We start from the raw sequence: 20,164 nt of genomic DNA on the forward strand, positions 1-20,164 counted from the left end.
AATTTAAGGTATATAAACATTGGCCACTAAGTAACTTTAATATCCATTGATTTGTGCAACCCCAGAAAAAAGGTCAGTTCAGAAATTGAGTTCCAGGTATTGTGTGAATATAATGCCTAAGTATATATTCAAGCAGATTTATTTTCTTTCTTCATCAAGAAAATGAAGACATGCACGTTTTTAAGATATTACTGAAACATAAAAATATTTTCCTTGCTGGAAAATATATTTCCTAGTGAATCCTGATAAATATAGATTGATTATTATCAGAGAAATGGGCACGTCTCAAGATTTAGCAGGCAGCAAACAAGGCTTTTACATTTTTAAAACTTATTTTATTCAATGTGATTTTCTTCGCTCAGTAGAAGGATTTTATCCCCTTTTGTTAGAAAACCTGCCAACTCAGAACAAAGATGCTTCATCATATCTTCCACCTTGTTTGGTGTTTTTGTGAAGTCAGGGCTATTTGCCGATGATTTTGGGAGCCGGGGTGCACTCGGATTTCTTTATAATCTCCTTGTACAGTCCGGGCACCCCGTAAATACGCGGCTCATTCAGACAAGCATTCTTCGTTCCACAGCCCCGTTCGGCGTGACTGTAAAATCTTCCCTCTGCAGAAATGTGAGAAAGATGATAACAAAGTCCATTGTGTATCAAACAAAGGATAATGTGGGATGAAAGTCTGGAGCAGGGTTTTCAATTGGTGTATTGTTAAGTCCTGGCATTCAGGAGGATTTATGGGGACCTAAAAACAAATGTCCTATGGAAATTGTGAATATGTTCCTCTGCATTTTACGCTCTTATCAGGAGGCAAGGAAGAAATGTACATATTTACTGCTTGGAATATTTGCCGGAAGAACTTTTACATTCATTGCTGTGAGATGAGCAATCCCATAAATTCGATGGATGGGTGGATGGGTGGATGAGAGGGAAAGGAGGGAGGGAGGAAGTGTCAGAGAAGGAGGATGGGAGGGAGGGAGGGAGGGAGGGAGGAAGGAGGGTGGGTCAGAGAAGGAAGGGAGGAAGGGTCAGAGAAGCAGGGGAGGAAGGAAGGAAGGAAGGAAGGAAGGAGGGTGGGTGGGTCAGGGAAGGAAGGAAGGATCAGAGAAGGGAAGGAGGGAAGGTCAGAGAAGAAAGGCAGGCAGGCAGGCAGGGAGGAAGGGAGGAAGGGAGGGAGGAAGGGAGGAAAAAAAAGAAAAGGAAAAAAAGAAGTAAATTTGATGTAATTTTAACCTACTGTTCTGTTGAGATGAGCCTGGATTTAATTAAAATGAGTGCAATCTCATTAAACTATTGCTATTAAGGGCAGAGCCCAGTCATTCCCAGCATGACTGCACTGGCCAAGCTAATTTTATTTTGAAAACAATGCTCAAGTTATCAGATTTATTGTATTTATTGAATTGCCAAAAGGCCATAATAAAAATCGATCCATTCTGTTTTCAGCCTGTTTTTAGACTTACTTCTCGTGTTGGTGCATTTCATACGTCAAAATGGCAAGAGAACCAGTCTGATGTAGTGGTTAAAGCAACAGACTAGCAACCAGGAGACTGTGAGTTCTAGTCCCACCTTAGCCATGAAAACCAGATGGGTGACCTTGGGCCAGTCACACTCTCGGTCCAGTTTGCCTCACAGGATTGTTGTTGTTGGGGGTAAAGTAGGAGGAAGAAGGTGTGTATGTTTGGACATGTTTGCTGTCTTGCGTTATTTGTAAAAAGAATAAAGACAGGATACAAATAAATAAATAGAGGCGTGGATGGGGGTTCTTTTTTGCAATAGGCTACAGTCTTTGTACATTTCGTGTGTCAGAGTATCTAGGAATCCTGCGTCATGCCCCCATCGGAGCCTGAATCTGTGGGGGAAGAGGAGCTGGAACTGGAGCCGACAGATTTGAGGGGGAGGCTTTGTTGGCTTCAGAGGAAAATGGGGAGGAGCAGGCCCAGTCAGGCCAGGGCCTTTCAGGATTGGGACGACTTGTAGGTAGGGAGGAACAGGGGCAGGATGACCAAGAGAAGTTAAGCAGTGAACATGAGAGCTCAGACAATGAGCAGAGACCACCCCCTCCTGATCCTCGATCACGGAGAGTGGAGAGAAGGCGAGAACAGAGCAGACTGACCCAGGTACTCAGGAGGAGAGTGCCCTGCCCCCTCTTCACGAGGCACACCTGGGGATTGAGGCTTAAGGAGACATTGTGGGGAGGGGCATTTGTTGGGAACAGACTCTGAATTCACGTGTGGAGTGCCCACGTTTGAACTTTCCTGAATTCCTTGCATTCTTTCTGGATTTCTGGAGACTTACCTTGCTCCTTTGATTCCTGGACATGCCCTGCTGGATATCTTGCTTTGCAGCCTTCACAGCATTGGGCCGGACTATTCGCAGCCAGAGGCTGCTTGAGGTGTGGGTGTGTCATCCTTTTGCTCTGGGACTTGCCAGAAACGTGAGAGCATTTGGGGAAATTTGGAGCAATAAAGGGATGGTTTGAACTGCCAGTGACCTGTTACTTCTGTGCCGTCCCCTGGGTCATTACACCTTGCCATTGCCATTGTGATCAGATGCAGCCCAGAGGTCATGAAGGAAGCCTCGTACATCAAACTTCTCACCCAGTTTTGTCATTAAATAGTGGAAATATCTGACATCATCAGTGTGATGACCCGGGGCATGGCATAAAGGCAACACAGTCAGATAATCAATAAAAGTCCCTTTAATAGTTCCAGCTTTGCCCCCAATGTCCAGGTTACCTTCTGGCTGGAGAAAAACTCTGCCAGGAACAGCCTTTAACTGCAGGGAATCAAGTCCAAAACATGGTCAACAAAAACTGTAACTTTAAGTCCAATCAAGCCAAACTGAGGTAATCAGTTTGGCAGGGCAGGAACAAGAATTCCGGATGTGAAGTCACGATAAAACTCACATGGTTGGGAAGACGCCAGGAACACATAACCAAAGACAACACAGGATAAAGTCATGTTTGCTCCCAACACCTGCTGCAGTCAGCATTCAGTTCTTTTAAACCAAGGGATTTCAAACTTGACAGCTTTAAGACTTGTGGACTTCAACTCCCAGAATTCCTCTTCCAGTCATGCTAGCTCAGGAATTCTGGGAGTTGAAGTCCACAAGTCTTAAACTTGCCAAGTTTGAAGACCCTTGTTTTAAACTTTCATTCCCAGGTGTGGCTAATGAAGGGAATCAGGGCCCTTTCCTCTCCCATAAGCCATGCAACCCACGTTGCTCTCTTTTCCGTTCCTCCCTGTTTGCCCTAGGATGAAGAGGGGATGGGCCTGGGTCTTCCTCTGAATTCCCTCTCCCTTGTTCTATCTCTCCCCTGCTCTGCCCAGCCGGACTTTGCTCTGCCCCAGCCTCCTCCACAGCCAATGGACCTACACTCCCGCTCCCTGTCAGCTGTTCGTCTTCCTCCTCGGATTCAGACTCCGACAGGGGTGCCCACACACTTTCCTCTTTCCCATCCCCACCGCAGGTGACAATACTATTTCTCAGATCTTACCTTGTTCTACCGTCACATCGTAATAGACACAATACTCTTCCCAGCCGTTGCAATGGATCAGCTCAGTGGGTTTGCAAGTTGGATCCTTTGAGATGCATCCAGGACATTTCATCCCATTTGGACGGATCCCGAGTTTGGGCACTTGGGAAATGGGGGAAACAAGCAGACATGGTCACATCGGCATCCTATCTTCTCAGCCCCTAGGAACTTCCCCATCTTAGATCTTTGCTCTGATTTCTTGGAATTCCAAAGGCAAACCAAGGACAGGCTCTCCAATTCTATCTCCGGAAGATTTACTAACATTTGTCTCATCGTTTTCAGAAGTCACATTTTATACAGGTAGTCCTCACTCAATGACCACCACAATTGGGATTGGCAACTTTGTCATTAAGTAAACATGGTGTCAACCCTAAAGCTGGCCTGACCGAAGCCATTTAAATTAGACATTTAGTTGACCACAACTCGTGATTTCACTGGCAGCTTTCGTTATCCTAAATGTCCACGAGTTGAGAAGCACCTGAATTTTGATCACATGACTAGAAGGGCAGCAATGCTGTGATGGGATAATAAGCTATCAAGTTGTTTTTTTCAGTACAGATATAATTTGAAGCCATCACTAAAACTGGGCAGTCATTAAGCAAGAATTACCTGTAATGGGCTATGTGAATATGTTTGAAAGACGGAAGAAAGACTGCCGCTGAAACAACAGTCTGATAAAAGACATCCACGTCTAAAACGTGAATGGGAGTAGAGAAAGTATCTTAGAATTGATTCTTCCCAGTTCTCTGGAATGAAAAAGCAGCGAAACGGGAAAGCATTTTCAGCTTTAGAATAGCACTGTATTAGCAATAGCACTTATATACTGCTTCACAGTGCTTTATAGCCCTCTCTAAGCAGTTTTTACAGAGTCAGCACATTGCCCCCAACAACCTGGGTCCTTATTTTACTGACGTGGGAAGGACAGGAGGCTGAGTCAAATTTGAGACTGATGAGATTCGAACTGTCAAATTGCAGCCGGCAGTCGGCAGAAACAGCCTACAGTACTGCACTCTAACCCACTGCGCCACCGCGGCTCATAGACTAGGAAACTGGTGCTTACATGTCACGGTTCCACTGTTGCAAAGGTCCTTGCGACAACACTTCGCAGCACTCCGCTTGCGTCTTGAAGGGAGAGTGAAACTCATGGGCGATGGAACACAATGCTTGAGTTTGCTGCAGCCTTTGTAAGTGGCAAGCCACACCTCATTTCCTGTTCAGTGGGAAGAGTGGCAGTCAAGGCAGGGGTTAGCAAAGTCAACTTCTTGCAAAGAGAAAACCCACTCAGGGATTGGGAAAAAAATACCAAAGTGAGCATCAGTGAACTCCAACATCATGAAAAGGGTTAATTGAGTGAGCTGGCAAGGAGCAACCTCGCCAGTTTTGCCACTACTAAATCAATGTTTTGTAATAGGCCATAGCCACAATGGCAGCCATTTGTGATTTATCTGCTCATAATAGGGAGCCAGTTTGGGTGTAGTGGTTAAAACGTTGGGTTGGAAACTAGGATATGGTGAGTTCTAGTTCCACCTACGGCACAAAGCCAGCGGGGTGATCTTGGGCTGGTCACTTTCTCTCAGCCCCAAAAAGGGGGCAATGACAAACCATTTCCACAAAAACCTGGCCAAGAAAACTGCAGGAACTTGTTTAAGCAAACTCCAGGAGTCAACACTGACTCAAAAGCACACACAGACACACAAACACACACAAAATAAAACCCATAATATATTCTCAAAGTTCCAAATCCACCACTGGGATCCAAAAAAGTGGTTGGAGACATTATTCCACTTACGAATGTTTGAGCTGCACACTTGCTTTGATACAAACAAACCTGCCTGCACCTCCAACCCAGAATATCCTGGAGGTTAGATGAAGGTTAGTTTACAGCACACCACATATGTACATTTGGTTGGACTTGCACACAAAATGGACTTTAAAAAGCCTTTTAGAACATCACTCATTCATAAGTAGAGCACTATCTGTATTCCTAAATGGCCCTTGACTTTAATCTACTTCCTCAAATTCACTTCAACCCAGAACCAAAGGTGCTTTTTTCAAGAGGCAACTGGACTTTCTGTTTTTTCTCTGAAGACATTTGGCTTCTCATCCAAGAAGCTTCTTCAGCACTGACTGGATGGTCCTTCTTCAGCTCATGGATGAGAAACAAAACATCTTCAAAGAATAGAATAGAATTTGGCATGTAGAATAGAATATGGAATGAAAGAATAGAATAAAAATTAGAATAGAATAGAATAGAAAATAGAATAGAATAGAATATAGAGTAGAGTAGAGTAGAGTAGAGTAGAGTAGAGTAGGGTAGGGTAGGGTAGGGGGTAGGGAATAGAATAGAATAGAATAGAATAGAATAGAATAGAATAGAATAGAATAGAATAGAATAGAATAGAATAGAATAGAATAGAATAGAATAGAATATGGAATGAAAATAGAATGGGATGGGATGGAAATGAAGAGAAGAAGAATGAAGAGAAGAGAAGAGAAGAGAAGAGAAGAGAAGAGAAGAGAAGAGAATTCTTTATTGGCCAAGTGTGGTTGGACACCCAAGGAATTTGTCTTGGTGCATAGGCTCTCATATATAAAAGATATAAGTGATAAATCATGATCATAGTTATCATAAATACATTCATAAAAACCAGAAAATCCAGTTGCCTCTTGAAAAAGCACCTTGGGGAAAACTATGACCTGGATGACTGAGAATCCCCATAGACAATTCATCCCAGAATAAATGAGTTTTGTTCCTATGCCAGATGACGGTTCCTTGCAATACTCAGGTGCATCTGTTGGTAGAGACGTACTTACAGCCAAACTATGCCAGAAAACATCTATTTAAATTTAATTTCTGCCTCTTTTCTCAACTTACAACACCATGTTAACTTTGGCATGTCTATCATTTCAGGGGACAAATAAAACATAGACAATTCATCCCAGAATAAATGAGTTTTGTTCCTATGCCAGATGACGGTTCCTTGCAATACTCAGGTGCATCTGTTGGTAGAGACGTACTTACAGCCAAACTATGCCAGAAAACATCTATTTAAAATTAATTTCTGCCTCTTTTCTCAACTTACAACACCATGTTAACTTTGGCATGTCTATCATTTCAGGGGACAAATAAAACAAACCCTGTTCAACTACCATCCCTGCTCATGGAACTAAGGCCCTCCCTCCAAGTTTCCAGTCCGGAGTGGATTACTGGTCAGCTCGGAAGCAAGCCAGGAGTGTCATTCACCAATGGTTGTCTCGGTGGTGAATATCAGGCAGGTGTTTTCAAACGGTCGGCAGATGTGTGGCGCACCGGTACAGAAACCGCTGTTACTGCTGCAGTGTTCACACTTCAAACAAGACCCTGAAAGGGAAAGACTATGGATAAATATTAGGAGTTGCAACCAATTTGGCGTTTATCCACCATTGGTGTCAGGAATAACCCCAGGGTATGGTCCAGAGGTGGTATTCAGCCAGTTCTGACAGGTTCTGGAGAACCGGTAGCAGAAATTTTGAGTAGTTTGGAGAACCGGCAAATACCGCCACTGACTGGCCCCGCCCCCATCTATTCCCTGCCTCCCGAGTCCCAGCTGATTGGCTGAGTCTTCTTTGGTTGCTCTGCACAGGAGAACGGAGCTGGAAAGCAGGTTAGAGGGGTGGGGAGGGAATGGGGATTTTGCAGTAACCTTTCCCTGGAGTGGGTAGAAATGGAGATGTTGCAGCATATCCTTCCCTTGGAGTGGGGTGGAAATGGAGATTTTACAGTATCTTTCCCCAGCCATGCCCACCAAGCCACACCCACAGAACCGGTAGTAAAAAAAACTGTGAATACCACCACTGGTTATGGTCCCCAAAAGTCAAGAATGGCGGCCTATTTTTGATGGGCTTTTCTAGGAACAACACACATGGCGGGGAAGCTAATGATCACGATTAAAACTCCAGGGAAAGAGAAGAGCGAAGCATCCCATTTCATGATCCCCTAACTTTACAGGTCGTCCTCAACATATGACCACAACTGAGCTCAAAGTTTAACGTTGTTGGGGGAGACATGTATTATGTGAGTTTTGCCCCAGTTTACGGCTTTTCCTGACCCGTTTGTTAAGGGAATCACTGCAGCTGTTAAATTAGTCTCACGGGGGTGAAGGGAATCTAGTTTCCTCATTATCTTTGCTTGCCAGAAGATCCCAAAAGGTGATCCCATGGTAATTGTCGTAAATGTGAGTCAGTTGTCAAGCATCCGAATGTACATCCCACGACCGTGGGGAATGCTACAACGGTCGTAAGTGTGAACAACGGTCTTGAGTCACTTTTTTCAGTAATGTCGTAACTTCGAATGGTACTGAATGAATGGCTAAGTAGTCGAGGGCTATCCGTAGTTGCATTCCACTCTCTCAACATGGCACCATCTCTGTGTTGCATTAAAGAGTGAAAATTGGCCCCCCCAGCAGGGAGAGAATTAGACAGCCTGGATGCCAAAAGCTACAACCTGAATCTTTGGTATTAAATAGCAATGGCACTTAGACTTATGTACCGCTTCACAGTGCTTTACAGCCCTCTCTAAGCAGTTTACAGAGTCAGCCTCTTGCTCCCAACAAGCTGGGTCCTCATTTTACCCACCTCAGAAGGATGGGAACCTGAGTCAACCTTGAGCCAGAATTGAACTCCTGGAGTGAGCAGTGAGTAGAGCCCTGCAGTGCTGCATTCTAACCACTGCGCCACCACGTCTTTTAAAATCAGGGGTCTCCAAGCTTGGCAACTTTTAAGACTTGTGGATGTCAACTCCCAGAATTCGTCAGCCACCAAAGCTGGCTGAGGAATTCTGGGAGTTGACGTCCACAAGTCTTAAAGTTGCTAAGGTTGGAAACCCCTGTACTTAAACGTTCTGGTTTGGGAACGTCTCATCTGGTGGCGTTCTTAATTAAAAATCCAAAGGACTTACCTGCAGAGATCAGGATGGAGGAGAAGAAGAAGGAGGTAATTGTGCACCCCTGCATGGTCTTTGAACACCGAAGATCATGAGAAAAACCCAGAGCTGAGCTGGCTCCTGGATGAGGGCTTTGATACTGATGGGGGCTTATAGCCTGTTGGCAGGAGAGAGTAGGCGGGACAAGAAGACAATGAAGATGGGAGGCCAGCACAGTTCCTGGCCTCCCAAGTTGCAGAAAGGATCAATCACTAAGTGGAACTCTTGTTTCTGAGCTTAGTGACCAGAACGACATGCCGAGAGTTAAGACTGCAACTTCTTGGATCAATGGGCAGAGGAAAAATACCAACAAGGCTTTCCCTACTTGTGGTCTGGGCAGAGGTCTTCTCCCTTCTCCCACAGCCTGATAGGACTCACTGCCTTGGGAGGAGAAACAAGGCGACCATCAGCTTTTTGGGGGGGGGGGGTGTCATCTAAGCCAACGGTGTGTCAAACTCACGTTGTGATGGTGGCATCACATGACATATTGAGACTTTTCCCCCCTTGGTTAAACCCAGCTTGGGCGTGGCCAGCACATGACGCATCCGGCCCGCAGGCTGGGAGTTTGACAGCCCTGATCTAAGCTATCATTACTTCCCCAATTTGGAAGACAGTACATACAACCAAGATCACGTGAAGTGCTCATACCACTTTATTAATGCCTTGGTAAGGCCACCCTTGGAATACATCATCCAGTTTTAGTCACCACGATGTAAAAAAAGAGAGAGAGAGATGTTGAGGCTCTAGAAAGAATGCAGAGAAGAGCAGCAAAGATGATTAGGAGATTTGAGGCTAAAATATATGAAGAACGGTTGCAGGAACTGGGTATGTCTAGTCTGATGAAAAGAAGGACTAGGGATGACATGATAGCAGTCTTCTAATATCTAAGGGGTCTGCCACAAAGCACCTGAAGGCAGGACAAGAAGAAATGGATGAAAGCTAACCAAGGAGAGAAGCAACCTAGAACAATTAGTTAGAACAATTAATCAGTGGAACAACTTGCCTCCAGAAGTTGTGAATGCTCCAACACTGGAAGTTTTTAAAAAGATGTTGAATAACCATTTGTCTGAAGTGGTGTAGGATTTCCTGCCTAAGCAGGGGGGTGGACTAGAAGACCTCCAAGGTCCCTTCCAACTCTGTTATTCTATTCTATTCTATTCCATATTCTATTCTATTCCATATTCTATTCTATATTCTATTCTATTCCATATTCTATTCTATTCCATATTCTATTCTATATTCTATTCTATTCCATATTCTATTCTATTCTATTCTATTCCATATTCTATTCTATTCCATATTCTATTCTATTCTATTCCATATTCTATTCTATTCCATATTCTATTCTATATTCTATTCTATTCTATTCCATATTCTATTCTATTCCATATTCTATTCTACAGTATATTCTATTCTATTCCATATTCTATTCTATTCCACATTCTATTCTACTCTACATTACACTACACTACACTATACATTAAATACTGCATGTAAATGTAAAAAAAGAGGGAACATATTATCATATGTGGTGGTCTTGCCCAGAGGCTGGAAAATATTGGCTCAAAATCAAAAATTGGCTACAGGAAATCACCAATGAGCAATTAGACCTAGAACCAGAACTCTTCCTATTGGGGATGTTCAAAAAAATACGTAAAGAACACAAAATACTTATTATTACACATATTGACTGCTGCCAGGATCGCCTTTGTCCAATGTTGGAAACAGCCATATACATCCGTAGAGGAACTGGTTATACAAAAAGTTATGAATTGTGCTGAAATGGATAAATTAATGCTGAGTTTAAAAGATAAGTAAGCTTCAATATTTTATAAGGTATGGGAACAATGGTATAGCTGGATAGATCGGAGACAGATTAAGGATAGGTAATTATTAAATATAGAATATAGATAGAATAAGAATATAATTATGCACAAATTAATACCTGTAAATATTGCACAAATGATTGTTATATGATAAGCATGATATATTTTTTATGTTTTTAATGTAATAAAAATTCAATAAAGTTTATTTTAAAAAATAATACTGCATGTCAGTGTATTTAATTGAGTCGTCTTCATGTAATCATTTTCTCCATTTTATTTTTTTCTTTCTGCATTGTATGTGTTACATCAGTGGCCCCCAACCTTTTGGGCCCCAGAGACCGGTTTCATGGAGAGAGTTTTTCCCGCAGACTGGAGGAAGTGTGGTTTTGCATGCTGCCTCATGGGGTTTCACTTGTTTGCATGGCCGGGTTGCCGGCATGCCACAGACCTGTGCCAGTCTAGGGACCACGGATTGGTGCCCCCTGTGTTAGATTATCATTTGAAAGGCAGGGACTTCATTTTTATGTGAGCAAGTCTAAACTTGCTCTAAAGAACCCTGCACGGGGTGGGATCAAATTTTTTAACCACCAGTTCTGTGGGCGTGGCTTAGGTGGTGGGTGTGGCTTGGTGGTCATGTGACTGGGTGGACATGGCTTGGTGGTCATGTGACTGGCTGGGTGTGGCCAACTCAATACAACTCACATCGAGACATGCGTCTCCTCACCTGGCCTCTCATGGATGTGGGGATGCTGCAACAGTCGTAAGTGTGAAAAATGGTCATAAGTCACTTGTTTCAGTGCCATTGTAACTTTGAATGGTCACTCCACACAAGCAAAGTACCAGCAAAGGAGGGGGAAAAAACTCCAGAGAAGTTCCAGAGACAGGAAGTCTAATCCTGCCAAGAATGTAATAAGGGTTAACAGAGAGGCAGTTTCTGTAAGCAACACCAGAATTTTTCCTTCCTGCCTTCTTTACAGGATTAGGCCAGTAATTTCTTCTGACATCCGGTTCTCCGAACTGCTTAGAATGTTAACAACCGGTTCTTGAGAATAGGTGCGAACTGGTAGAATCCCACCCCTGACCCTGCAGGAGTCTACAGCATTTCACCCTAAAAGTGTTGGACATTTCCAGTTTGCCAAAAGTAACTGTCTTAGAGTGTGTGTGGTTAGACATAATAGCATTCTTTTTCTAAGTCAAGGTCATGTTATTTCTGCACCTGGGTGAGGAGGTGTCTCAAGTTGGGACGGATGGTGATTGGGGCATGTGATGTGATGATGGGTGCAGGGGGTGGATTTGTAGTTTTTACTTATTGCAAGGAACCCCGGAACTTTCAGATTCAAGATTCCCCAGATGTGCCAGTTTACTATCCAAATAAAACAGAACTTTTGAGAACATGTCTGTCTCGGAGTTATTTGTTGGAGTGGAGTTTTTCTGGAATGCTGACAATAACTATAGATGAGTTCCAAAGTGCAGCATAGGAACCATCTGGAGGAAGCATTCAAATAATTCAGCAACATTGTCATAAAGAAGCACAACAAGGTTTTATTCCGCCATAAAAAGAAATGAGCTCATCGTTAATTAGAATTCTTGTACAATTTCACTCTACCGGCTTCTGACGATGTAAGGGACTAGCCCCTCTTCGCTCATTAAATCAAATCACTTGGCAGCATGAGAACAGGTAACATTCTTCCAAATTTCTGCATACAGCCCAGGGATGCCAAATGTGCGTTCTTTATTCCAGCAGACTTGCTTGGTCCCACAGCCACGTTTAGCATGCACAAAGATCTGATTATCTGCAGGAATTAAGGGGAGAAATGTCACCTCTGAAGAATCTGGATTCTCTACAGTCAAGGAGAGTGACCTGTGCCTTGAACATCTGCAGGTAATTCCTGGTAAAATCTTTGCAAGTTTTGTTCCCCCCAGGGGATTCCTTTCTAAACCTTGTAGTTATTGTACCCAGCTTCCAAGTACGTGAAAGAATTTTCTAGCAGCCTGTCTTGGCGATCCGTCCCCATCATGTGGGGTATTGCTTTCCCCACATTTCAGGACCTCAAGTTTCTTGATCAGTGAAATAAAGAGGCATACACAGTGATGGGATTCAAAAAAATTTACTACGGGTTCTGTGAGCTTGGTGGGTGTGGTGTTGCTTGATGGGTGTAGCTTGGTGGGTGTGGCAGGGGAAGATTACTGCAAAATCTGCATTCCCTCCCCACCCCACTCACCTGCTTTCCAGCTCCGTTCTCCTGTGCAGGGCAACAAAAGAAGACCCAGCCAATCAGCTGGGACTCAGGAGGCGGAGAATAGATGGGGCGGGGCCAGTCAGAGGTGGTATTGGCCGGTTCTCCGAACTACTCATAATTTCCGCTAGCAGTTCTCCAGAACTGGTCAGAACCTGCTGAATGCCACCTCTGGGCATACACCTTGTCATTTAGGGAATCTATCATTCTAGTTAGGAAAGCCAGTGGAAGAAGGCAGCAGAACTGTCTTTTTAACTTAAGAATCAGAATACAACAAAGTCTCTTGAATAAGCTTCCAAATCAAATTTCTAAACGCTGTGCAGATAGTCCTTGGCTTATGACTAAAACTCAGCCCAAAATCCGTGCTGCTAACTGAGACATTTGTTAAGTGAGTTTTGCCCCATTTTTATAACCTTTCTTGCCACAGTTGTTAAGTGAATCTGGATTCCCCATTGACAGGTTACGAAAGGTGATCACATGACTCCTGGACACTGCCACTGTCATAAAGGTGAATCAGTTGCCAAGTGAATTTTGATCACATGACCATGGGGATGCTGCAATGGTTATAAGTGTGAAAACGGCCATAAGTAGCTGTTTTCAGTGCCATTATAACTTCCATTATAATTTCCAGTGTCATTATAACCATTATAACATTATAACTTCAAATGGTCACTCAACGAAATGTTATAAGTCAAGGATTACCTGTATGGCTATCTTTCCTTTCAAGGTACAAAAAGATTACAAAGATCTACTGACCTGTTCCCAAAATATTTGGCCTCATGGAAGATAGGAACCAAATGACTCCTATTTCTAGTTCATCACATCTTGAAGGACTTACCATGTTGTACAGTCACACCCATGAAAACACACTTGCGCTCCTGGCCATGGCAGTTTAACATCTCTGTGGCTTGACATTCCAGATTCATTGAAAAGCATCCTGGGCATTTCAGTCCATTTCGTGTTTTCTTTGTGTCTTCCACTGGGAGAAGCCATCACATAGGTTGGTAAGTGCCACTTAATTCTCAGGTGGTTATATCAAGAACTTCAAAGAGGATTATTATTGGATCCTAGCCCATGCAGCCCTGAATTAACCAGATTCACCATATTCAGATCTCACCATATTCAGATCCACAATCAGATACATGCAAGTATAGAATATCTACATGAAACTAAAAATCCAATTGCCTCTTGGTTCTTGCTCATCACTTTAAGCCAGTGTTTCTCAGCCTTTACAACTTATTTGGACTTCAACTCCTAGAATTCCTCAGTCCACAAATCTTATAGTTTTCCAAGGTGGAAAAAACACTGTTCTAAGCAATAAATGAGTCGACTCAATCTTAGGATTCAAAAATGTTTTCAGCTACCATTGCACAATCCTACACATCCCAGGTTTCCACTTTTGTTAAAATAAAATAAAAAATGCAGAATAACCTGAAATTTCATGTAATCAAGAGACCTTGCAAAAGGAGTAACACCCATCAATAAGCATTCAGAAGTTTTGGAGAAAAAAAATCAGTTGCTTACATTTCACAACTCCTTTGTTGCAGAAATCGTGGTAGCAACACTTGGCCGTCCTTCGCTCATGCTTCGAAGGAAATGTGAAACTCATGGAAAGAGAAGGACAGCTCTTGGTTGGCACACAGCCTTTGAAGGTGGAGAACCATTGATTGTTCTCTGGGGTTGCAAGAGGAAAACAATAAGACAAGTGTCAGAGCAAGATAAGGTGATGTCCAAAGGAAGATGTTTGGAGATCAGACCCCTGGGGGATCCATAGTGGAAGTGAGGGGCCAAAAAAACTCAAGATGGTAACCCATGTAAAAAAAGAATGAGTTGAAGTCTTCGTGAAGACTTTTTCCCATCCCCTCTTCAGATACCCATGTTTATAATTACCATTAGTGTATGATGTAGTTACATTAGCCAGAAGATTACAATGCTATTACATAGTAGTTTGGCTGCTTGTTTTCTAGCATTGTTAGGTACGTGCTTGTACACTTCCTACCGTGCGCCACGGGAAGGCAAACTGGCTTCTTACTAGAGAGAAAGAGGATTGTCTCTTCCTGCAGCATCACCCAAGACTCCTTCCCTTCCTGGAGCTACCTCACAAATGGTCACCACAGCTGGGAAGGTTCAGAACCATCAGGAGTCCGACTGACTGCACAGAACACCAGCTCATCTCTCCACCAAAGTAGTATCTATCTACCTACTTGCATAGAACATGCTTTCAAACTGTTAGGTGGACAGGAGCTGAGGCGACTGACAGGAGCTCACCCTGCCAACAGTGCTAGGACTCGAACAAGGGAAAGACAGAGAGAAAATATATCCTTGTCCAACATAAACTTTTAATAACCAGGCAACCCTGGTGCTAGACTGGAAGAATTCCAATCCTCTCCACCCGTCAAAAGGCAAAGACACCCACCAATAATGTTCTCTATGGTAAGGATCAGGCAGGCCTTTTCAGAATGTGGACAATTATATGGGGCTCCAGTGCAGGAACTGGCTTTGCTGCTGCATCGTTCACATTGTAAGCCAAGCCCTGGAAGAGAAGATCAGCAAAGCAATGTGCAACTGTCTTCCTTGTTCTTACTTGATAACAGAAATGTCACCTAACAGCTTCTTTATCATAAATCACACTTCACATGAAATGGCAGTGAAACATGCATGTTTATCAGCAGCACAAAACAAAAAAAGAAAACTTCATCCCTTTGCTCTTTGCATGGTATAGAACCAATTCTGTTTGGGTGGGTGGGATATTCTTGAAAGTGAACACGCTAGCCTGGCCTAAAACAATCCAGATATTTGTTGGAGAAGGAGAAGAGATTCCCTGTTTTGTAACTTTGAAGGCCTTCTGGTGTTAGGTTTTTATAGGACAGAGTCTGTAGGATTAACAATAAAGATTCTAATTTGTACACAAGTCCTCAATGCTTCCAATTATAAGAACCTAAGGTGGCAAATGAGGGGAAATGCTGAAGATATCAGAGAACCACAACTCATCGAACTAGACACCAATGAACTAGATGACAAAACAGTATATTGTGATATCAAATAACCACACGACGTCCCTAAACAGTGTTTAAAAATGCTCTCCATCTTCTCTACCACACAGTTTTTTCTATCTTGTGGTACCTAGAGGTATGTCTTCATAACATATAACTTAAGAGAAAGAGATACTGCTTAAGACCAGCATTTGGGCTCTACTATGTATCAGTCCCTGGTAACTTACCAACAGCCAGCAGAAAATCAAAGAGGTAGTAAATCAGCAATATATCCATTCTCTTCAGAACCAGAGAGAATGGAAGGCTGGAGTTGAGGTGGCAACTGCATCAACATCTGGAATCTTCTAGCAGAGGAAACTTCCTAAGTTGGAAAGGATATCAAGAATAGGCCAGGGAAAAGGCGGATTCAAAGCCCCACTTGTAAAACCCGTCACTTGCTGAAACTCAACCTGAACTTGCTGACCATTATCATACTGGAGGATATTCTAAAGAAGGTCACCCATGCACTTGTCATCTCTTGCATGGAGCATTAAAATTTGCTTTGTATAGAAGAGCGCTTGAAGATCATTTGGAAACTTCAGTGGGTATAAAATGCAGTTGCCCGTATCTTGTGGGCAGTTGCGATGTTGCCATGTTGGTCGGACCGCTGCTGGGGAAGCTGTGTAGATTGCAAGCTTGTTTCCAGTGAAGCTCAAGGTTCTGGTTGCCACCATAGAGGTGGCACATGGCCTACAGATTTAAGATACATCTTTCTCATAGAGAAAGTCTTAGCAATCAGGTATGTTCCCTATTATTAGGAGGTGAGGTGGGTGACACAACCATTATTGGTTGACTCAGCCTTCCATCCTTCTGAGGTCAGTAAAATGAGGACCCAGATTGTTGAGGGCAATAGGCTGACTCTGTAAATTGTTTAGAGGGGGCTGTGAAGCACTATGAAGCACTACATAAGTCTAGGTTCTATTACTATTGCTATTCACCACGTTTAGGATTAACCCTGCTTACCTGAAAGTCAGACCAATTGAATTATTTGGGATTTACTCCTAAGCCAACACACTCTGGTCAAGGATGTCAGTTACCTTAACTTCTTTCAATAATTTGGGCATCAGATATGGAATCATGCAAGCCATTACTGATCCAAAGTTATATACCCATTGCATGTCACCAGTTAAATGTTCTCTAGGAGCAACTTTATATTTGGGTGCTGAAAGATATTTCTCTTAATTCTCATATCACTGTCTTTCTTAGGTTAAGGTAAATTACACACTCTGTTAGAAGTGGGGGGAAATATTACTGGCTAACACAATTATGACACCAGTGGCTTGTTCCACCAACCACAGGGTTGGTCAGAGTTCTGTGTCCATTCTTTGTTGACCATTACTTCTGTGGTCATAAAGCAAGTTCCAGAATCAAGTTGAACCCACCTGACACCAACTTGGGACTCCTACATCAGTCATCTTTGACTCCAGATCCCCAGCCTTAAACTTAGATATCTTGGTCCCAGAGTTAGAGGCCTCAGGTTTCCTTCCTGCCACCCAAAACAGCCATCCCACTTTGTTCCATAACCAACTTGACTCTGGTACACCCATGCCAATAAGGAACTAATTGTGTGGTTTGTGTAGGTAAGCTGTCATTTGGGAGGAGCTGTGAAATAACATTTGCCCTTTGAAACGAGAAGATATGAGTGAAAGTTCACCATTAAATCCTTTAGAAATCCACCTGTTTTCTGAGGCTTTATATGAGGTCAAAGTCAAAATGCTCAAAAATTGAGAAGTGAGCAGATTTGAGCATTCTCAATGGATAAACCTCAAACCCCAAGAGGAAATGATGGGTGTCACAATTCCTTCCTCAAATGTAGTTTTTGATTAAGGAACTCTTGTATATTCCTGGCATATTTTGTCATTGGGTAATTTCCAGAAAGTGCAATGATTGCTTTTTTTATCACTGAGAGGATATCTTTAGACTAGAGTAATAGTCAACATGCTGGACATAAACTGTTTCAACCCCTCCCCTTGGGATACTACTATAGGGCATTGCATGCCAAAACAACTAGACACAGTTTTTTTTCTCGTGATGTTACTCTGCTGAATACCTAATTCCCTCAGTACTGACTTATATCTAAGGATCTTTACCATACAATATGGCTGTATCAGTGGTGGGATTCAATTTTTTTTTACGACCCGTCCTGTGAGCGTGGCTTGCTGGCCGTAGTGTGGCTTGGTGAACATGGCAGGGGAAGGATACTGTAAAATCTCCATTCCCACCCCACTCTTGGGGGAAGTGTAGGAAGTTAGCACCCACCCGTCTCCTAGAAAAATGAAATATCCTGGGAAATATTAAAAAGGCAGAATATTTCCTCTAAAAAGAGTAGAAACTCAAGAGAAGAAACACACCTCAGAAGTAGAAGCTCACCCACACCTTTGTTAATGGGTGAGCCATTAAGGCCTGGGCCAGAATACTTTACATAACAAAGATTTCCAGGTAAAACTATAGCAATTGCCAAAAGTCCTTTCACTGCATCATTATCCAGCAAGGCTCAACCAAGCCTGGAACTCAGGACAGCCTACAGAGTTGCCCCTGCATGGCCTCATGGGAGTCTGACAACCAATCAGAATGCAAGCTCCAATTCAAATCCCAACAAAGGTTATAAAACCCAGGCACTCTCAGCACCTCAGCTCTTTCTTGATCTCTTCCTTCACCTTGAATCATGTGATCATCCTTCCTTTTCACTCTGGAGCTCCAGGCCATGTGGTCCTGTCCACCATTAAACCTTCCAAACAGCCTCCATGTTTCCAGTGTCTTTTCCCCCCACTTGGAACTGAACCCAAAAGGATAATTCTTCCAACAGAAGGATACTGCAAAATCTCATTCCCTCCCCACCCCAATAACCTGCCTTCCAGTTCTGTTATCCTGCAAGGCAACAAAAATAGACCCAGCCAATCAGCTGGGACTTGGGAGGCAGAGAATAGATGGAGGCAGGACCAACCAGAGGTTGTATTTGCTGGTTCTCCAAACTACTCAAAATTTCCACTACCGGTTCTCCAGAACTGGTCAGAACCTGCTGAATACCTCCTCTGGGCTGTATTACTATTATCTTTCTCATCTTTTCTATTACCTTGTCCTATTGGTATCTTATGATTATATTACTTGTTTATTACTTGCCTCCAGAGTTATGCACCAGAGACAAATTCCTTGTGTGTCCAATCACACTTGGCCAATAAAGAATATTCTATTCTATTCTTTGCTGTGCTATGCTATTCCCACTCAATTTAATTTGGTCTTCTCCAGAAAGTATTACTCATAAGAGAAGATGGTAAGGATCTTTGTAGCTTCCTCAAACTATGTTCTACATGATTTTCTAAATTTCTTCCTTCTTCAAAAAGTGACTGGGTAACATCAGAAATTGCTCCATGGTGGACTGAGGTTTAATGCTCATATGACACAAGTGGCTGAAATTATCTCAGGATTAAAAGTCTCTCCTGATCAAATTAGGTTTTGGTGGTTGCATAACATATTAATCCCATCCCATATCTAGCTCGGCCTGTTAGGGAAACCCATCTTATTCTGTAGAGGAAACCTCAATTTAAAAATACTTACTCATTTATTTGATTTGTATGTTGCCCATCTCACTTGGAAAATCTTTCCAAAGATTTTATCCAAGGTAGATCCATCATAAATTTGAAGGTTGCTAAATGATTGATTATTCTCCAGTCATATACAGGTAATCCTTGAGGACTGGAGAATAAACATATTAAGATGATTTGAGGACCACGCCAGAAATCTTGTGTATTTTTCCCAATGTTTTATAGAATATAGTAAATTCCAACAGTCAAGAGGACACTCTGCTAAACCAACAAAGGGTAGAAAATGTATTTGTAAGAAAAAGACAATAAAAGAGAGGGAGTGAGAATGTGGTGCCAGAGAGACTGGAGAATTATGGAGATCAAGTTGCTATTGTAAATAAATGCTTTCATTCCTTCTCCCATTTTATTTATTTTATTTTATTTATTTATTTGATTTGCCAATTGTTTACAAGATAATAAGTATAAGTGTATACATAGTTGTGAATACATGAAATGGGTACATATAAGAAAAATAAAAGAAGAATAAGAGAAACAATAGGACAGGGACGGTAGGCACGTTGGTGCGCTTATGCACGCCCCCTACAGACCTCTTAGGAAAGGGGTGAGGTCAATAGTAGACAGTCTAAGGTTAAAGTTTTTGGGGTTTGGGGAAGAAACTACAGAGTCGGGTAGAGTATTCCAGACATTGACCACTCTATTGCTGAAGTCATATTTCCTGCAATCAAGTTTGGTGCGGTTAACTTTGAGTTTGTATCTATTGTGTGCTCTTGTGTTGTTATGGTTGAAGCTGAAGTATTCATTGACAGGTAGGACATTGCAATGTATGATTTTATATACCATGCTTAAATCAGACCGAAGACGGCGTAATTCAAGGTTTTCTAGTTCTAGAATTTCAAGTCTGGTGGCATAAGGTATTCTACAACGAGTAGAGGAGTGGAGAACTCTTTTGTTTGAAAGACTACTGGACTTCATGGATGAAAAGAACTTGAAAATTTTATTTGCAATTTTGGAGACCATCCAGATGATGGCCTT

General features: G+C 42.6%; 1 protein-coding gene and 1 long non-coding RNA gene across 2 annotated transcripts; both read right to left on the minus strand.

The window, feature by feature from the left end:
* Positions 1-402: 402 nt before the first annotated feature.
* LOC113421181 (phospholipase A2 inhibitor and Ly6/PLAUR domain-containing protein-like) lies at positions 403-8,526 on the minus strand. Its single transcript, XM_026681441.2, has 5 exons — positions 8,472-8,526; positions 6,780-6,896; positions 4,596-4,745; positions 3,497-3,637; positions 403-611 (listed from the first exon to the last, which is right to left on the minus strand). Exons 1-5 carry the CDS (start codon positions 8,524-8,526, stop codon positions 463-465), a joined length of 612 nt encoding a protein of 203 aa, XP_026537226.2. The 3' UTR covers positions 403-462.
* Positions 8,527-11,958: 3,432 nt separating this feature from the next.
* LOC113421156 (uncharacterized) lies at positions 11,959-15,076 on the minus strand. Its single transcript, XR_015750418.1, has 4 exons — positions 14,975-15,076; positions 14,083-14,232; positions 13,397-13,537; positions 11,959-12,114 (listed from the first exon to the last, which is right to left on the minus strand). It is a non-coding gene; the product is annotated as an uncharacterized LOC113421156 (long non-coding RNA).
* Between the last annotated feature and the right edge of the window lie 5,088 nt (positions 15,077-20,164).

This window comes from Notechis scutatus, chromosome 8, assembly GCF_049901735.1.
Source record: "Notechis scutatus isolate UNSWTSFEM ecotype Mainland chromosome 8, rNotScu1.2, whole genome shotgun sequence".
Lineage (NCBI taxonomy): Eukaryota > Metazoa > Chordata > Lepidosauria > Squamata > Elapidae > Notechis > Notechis scutatus.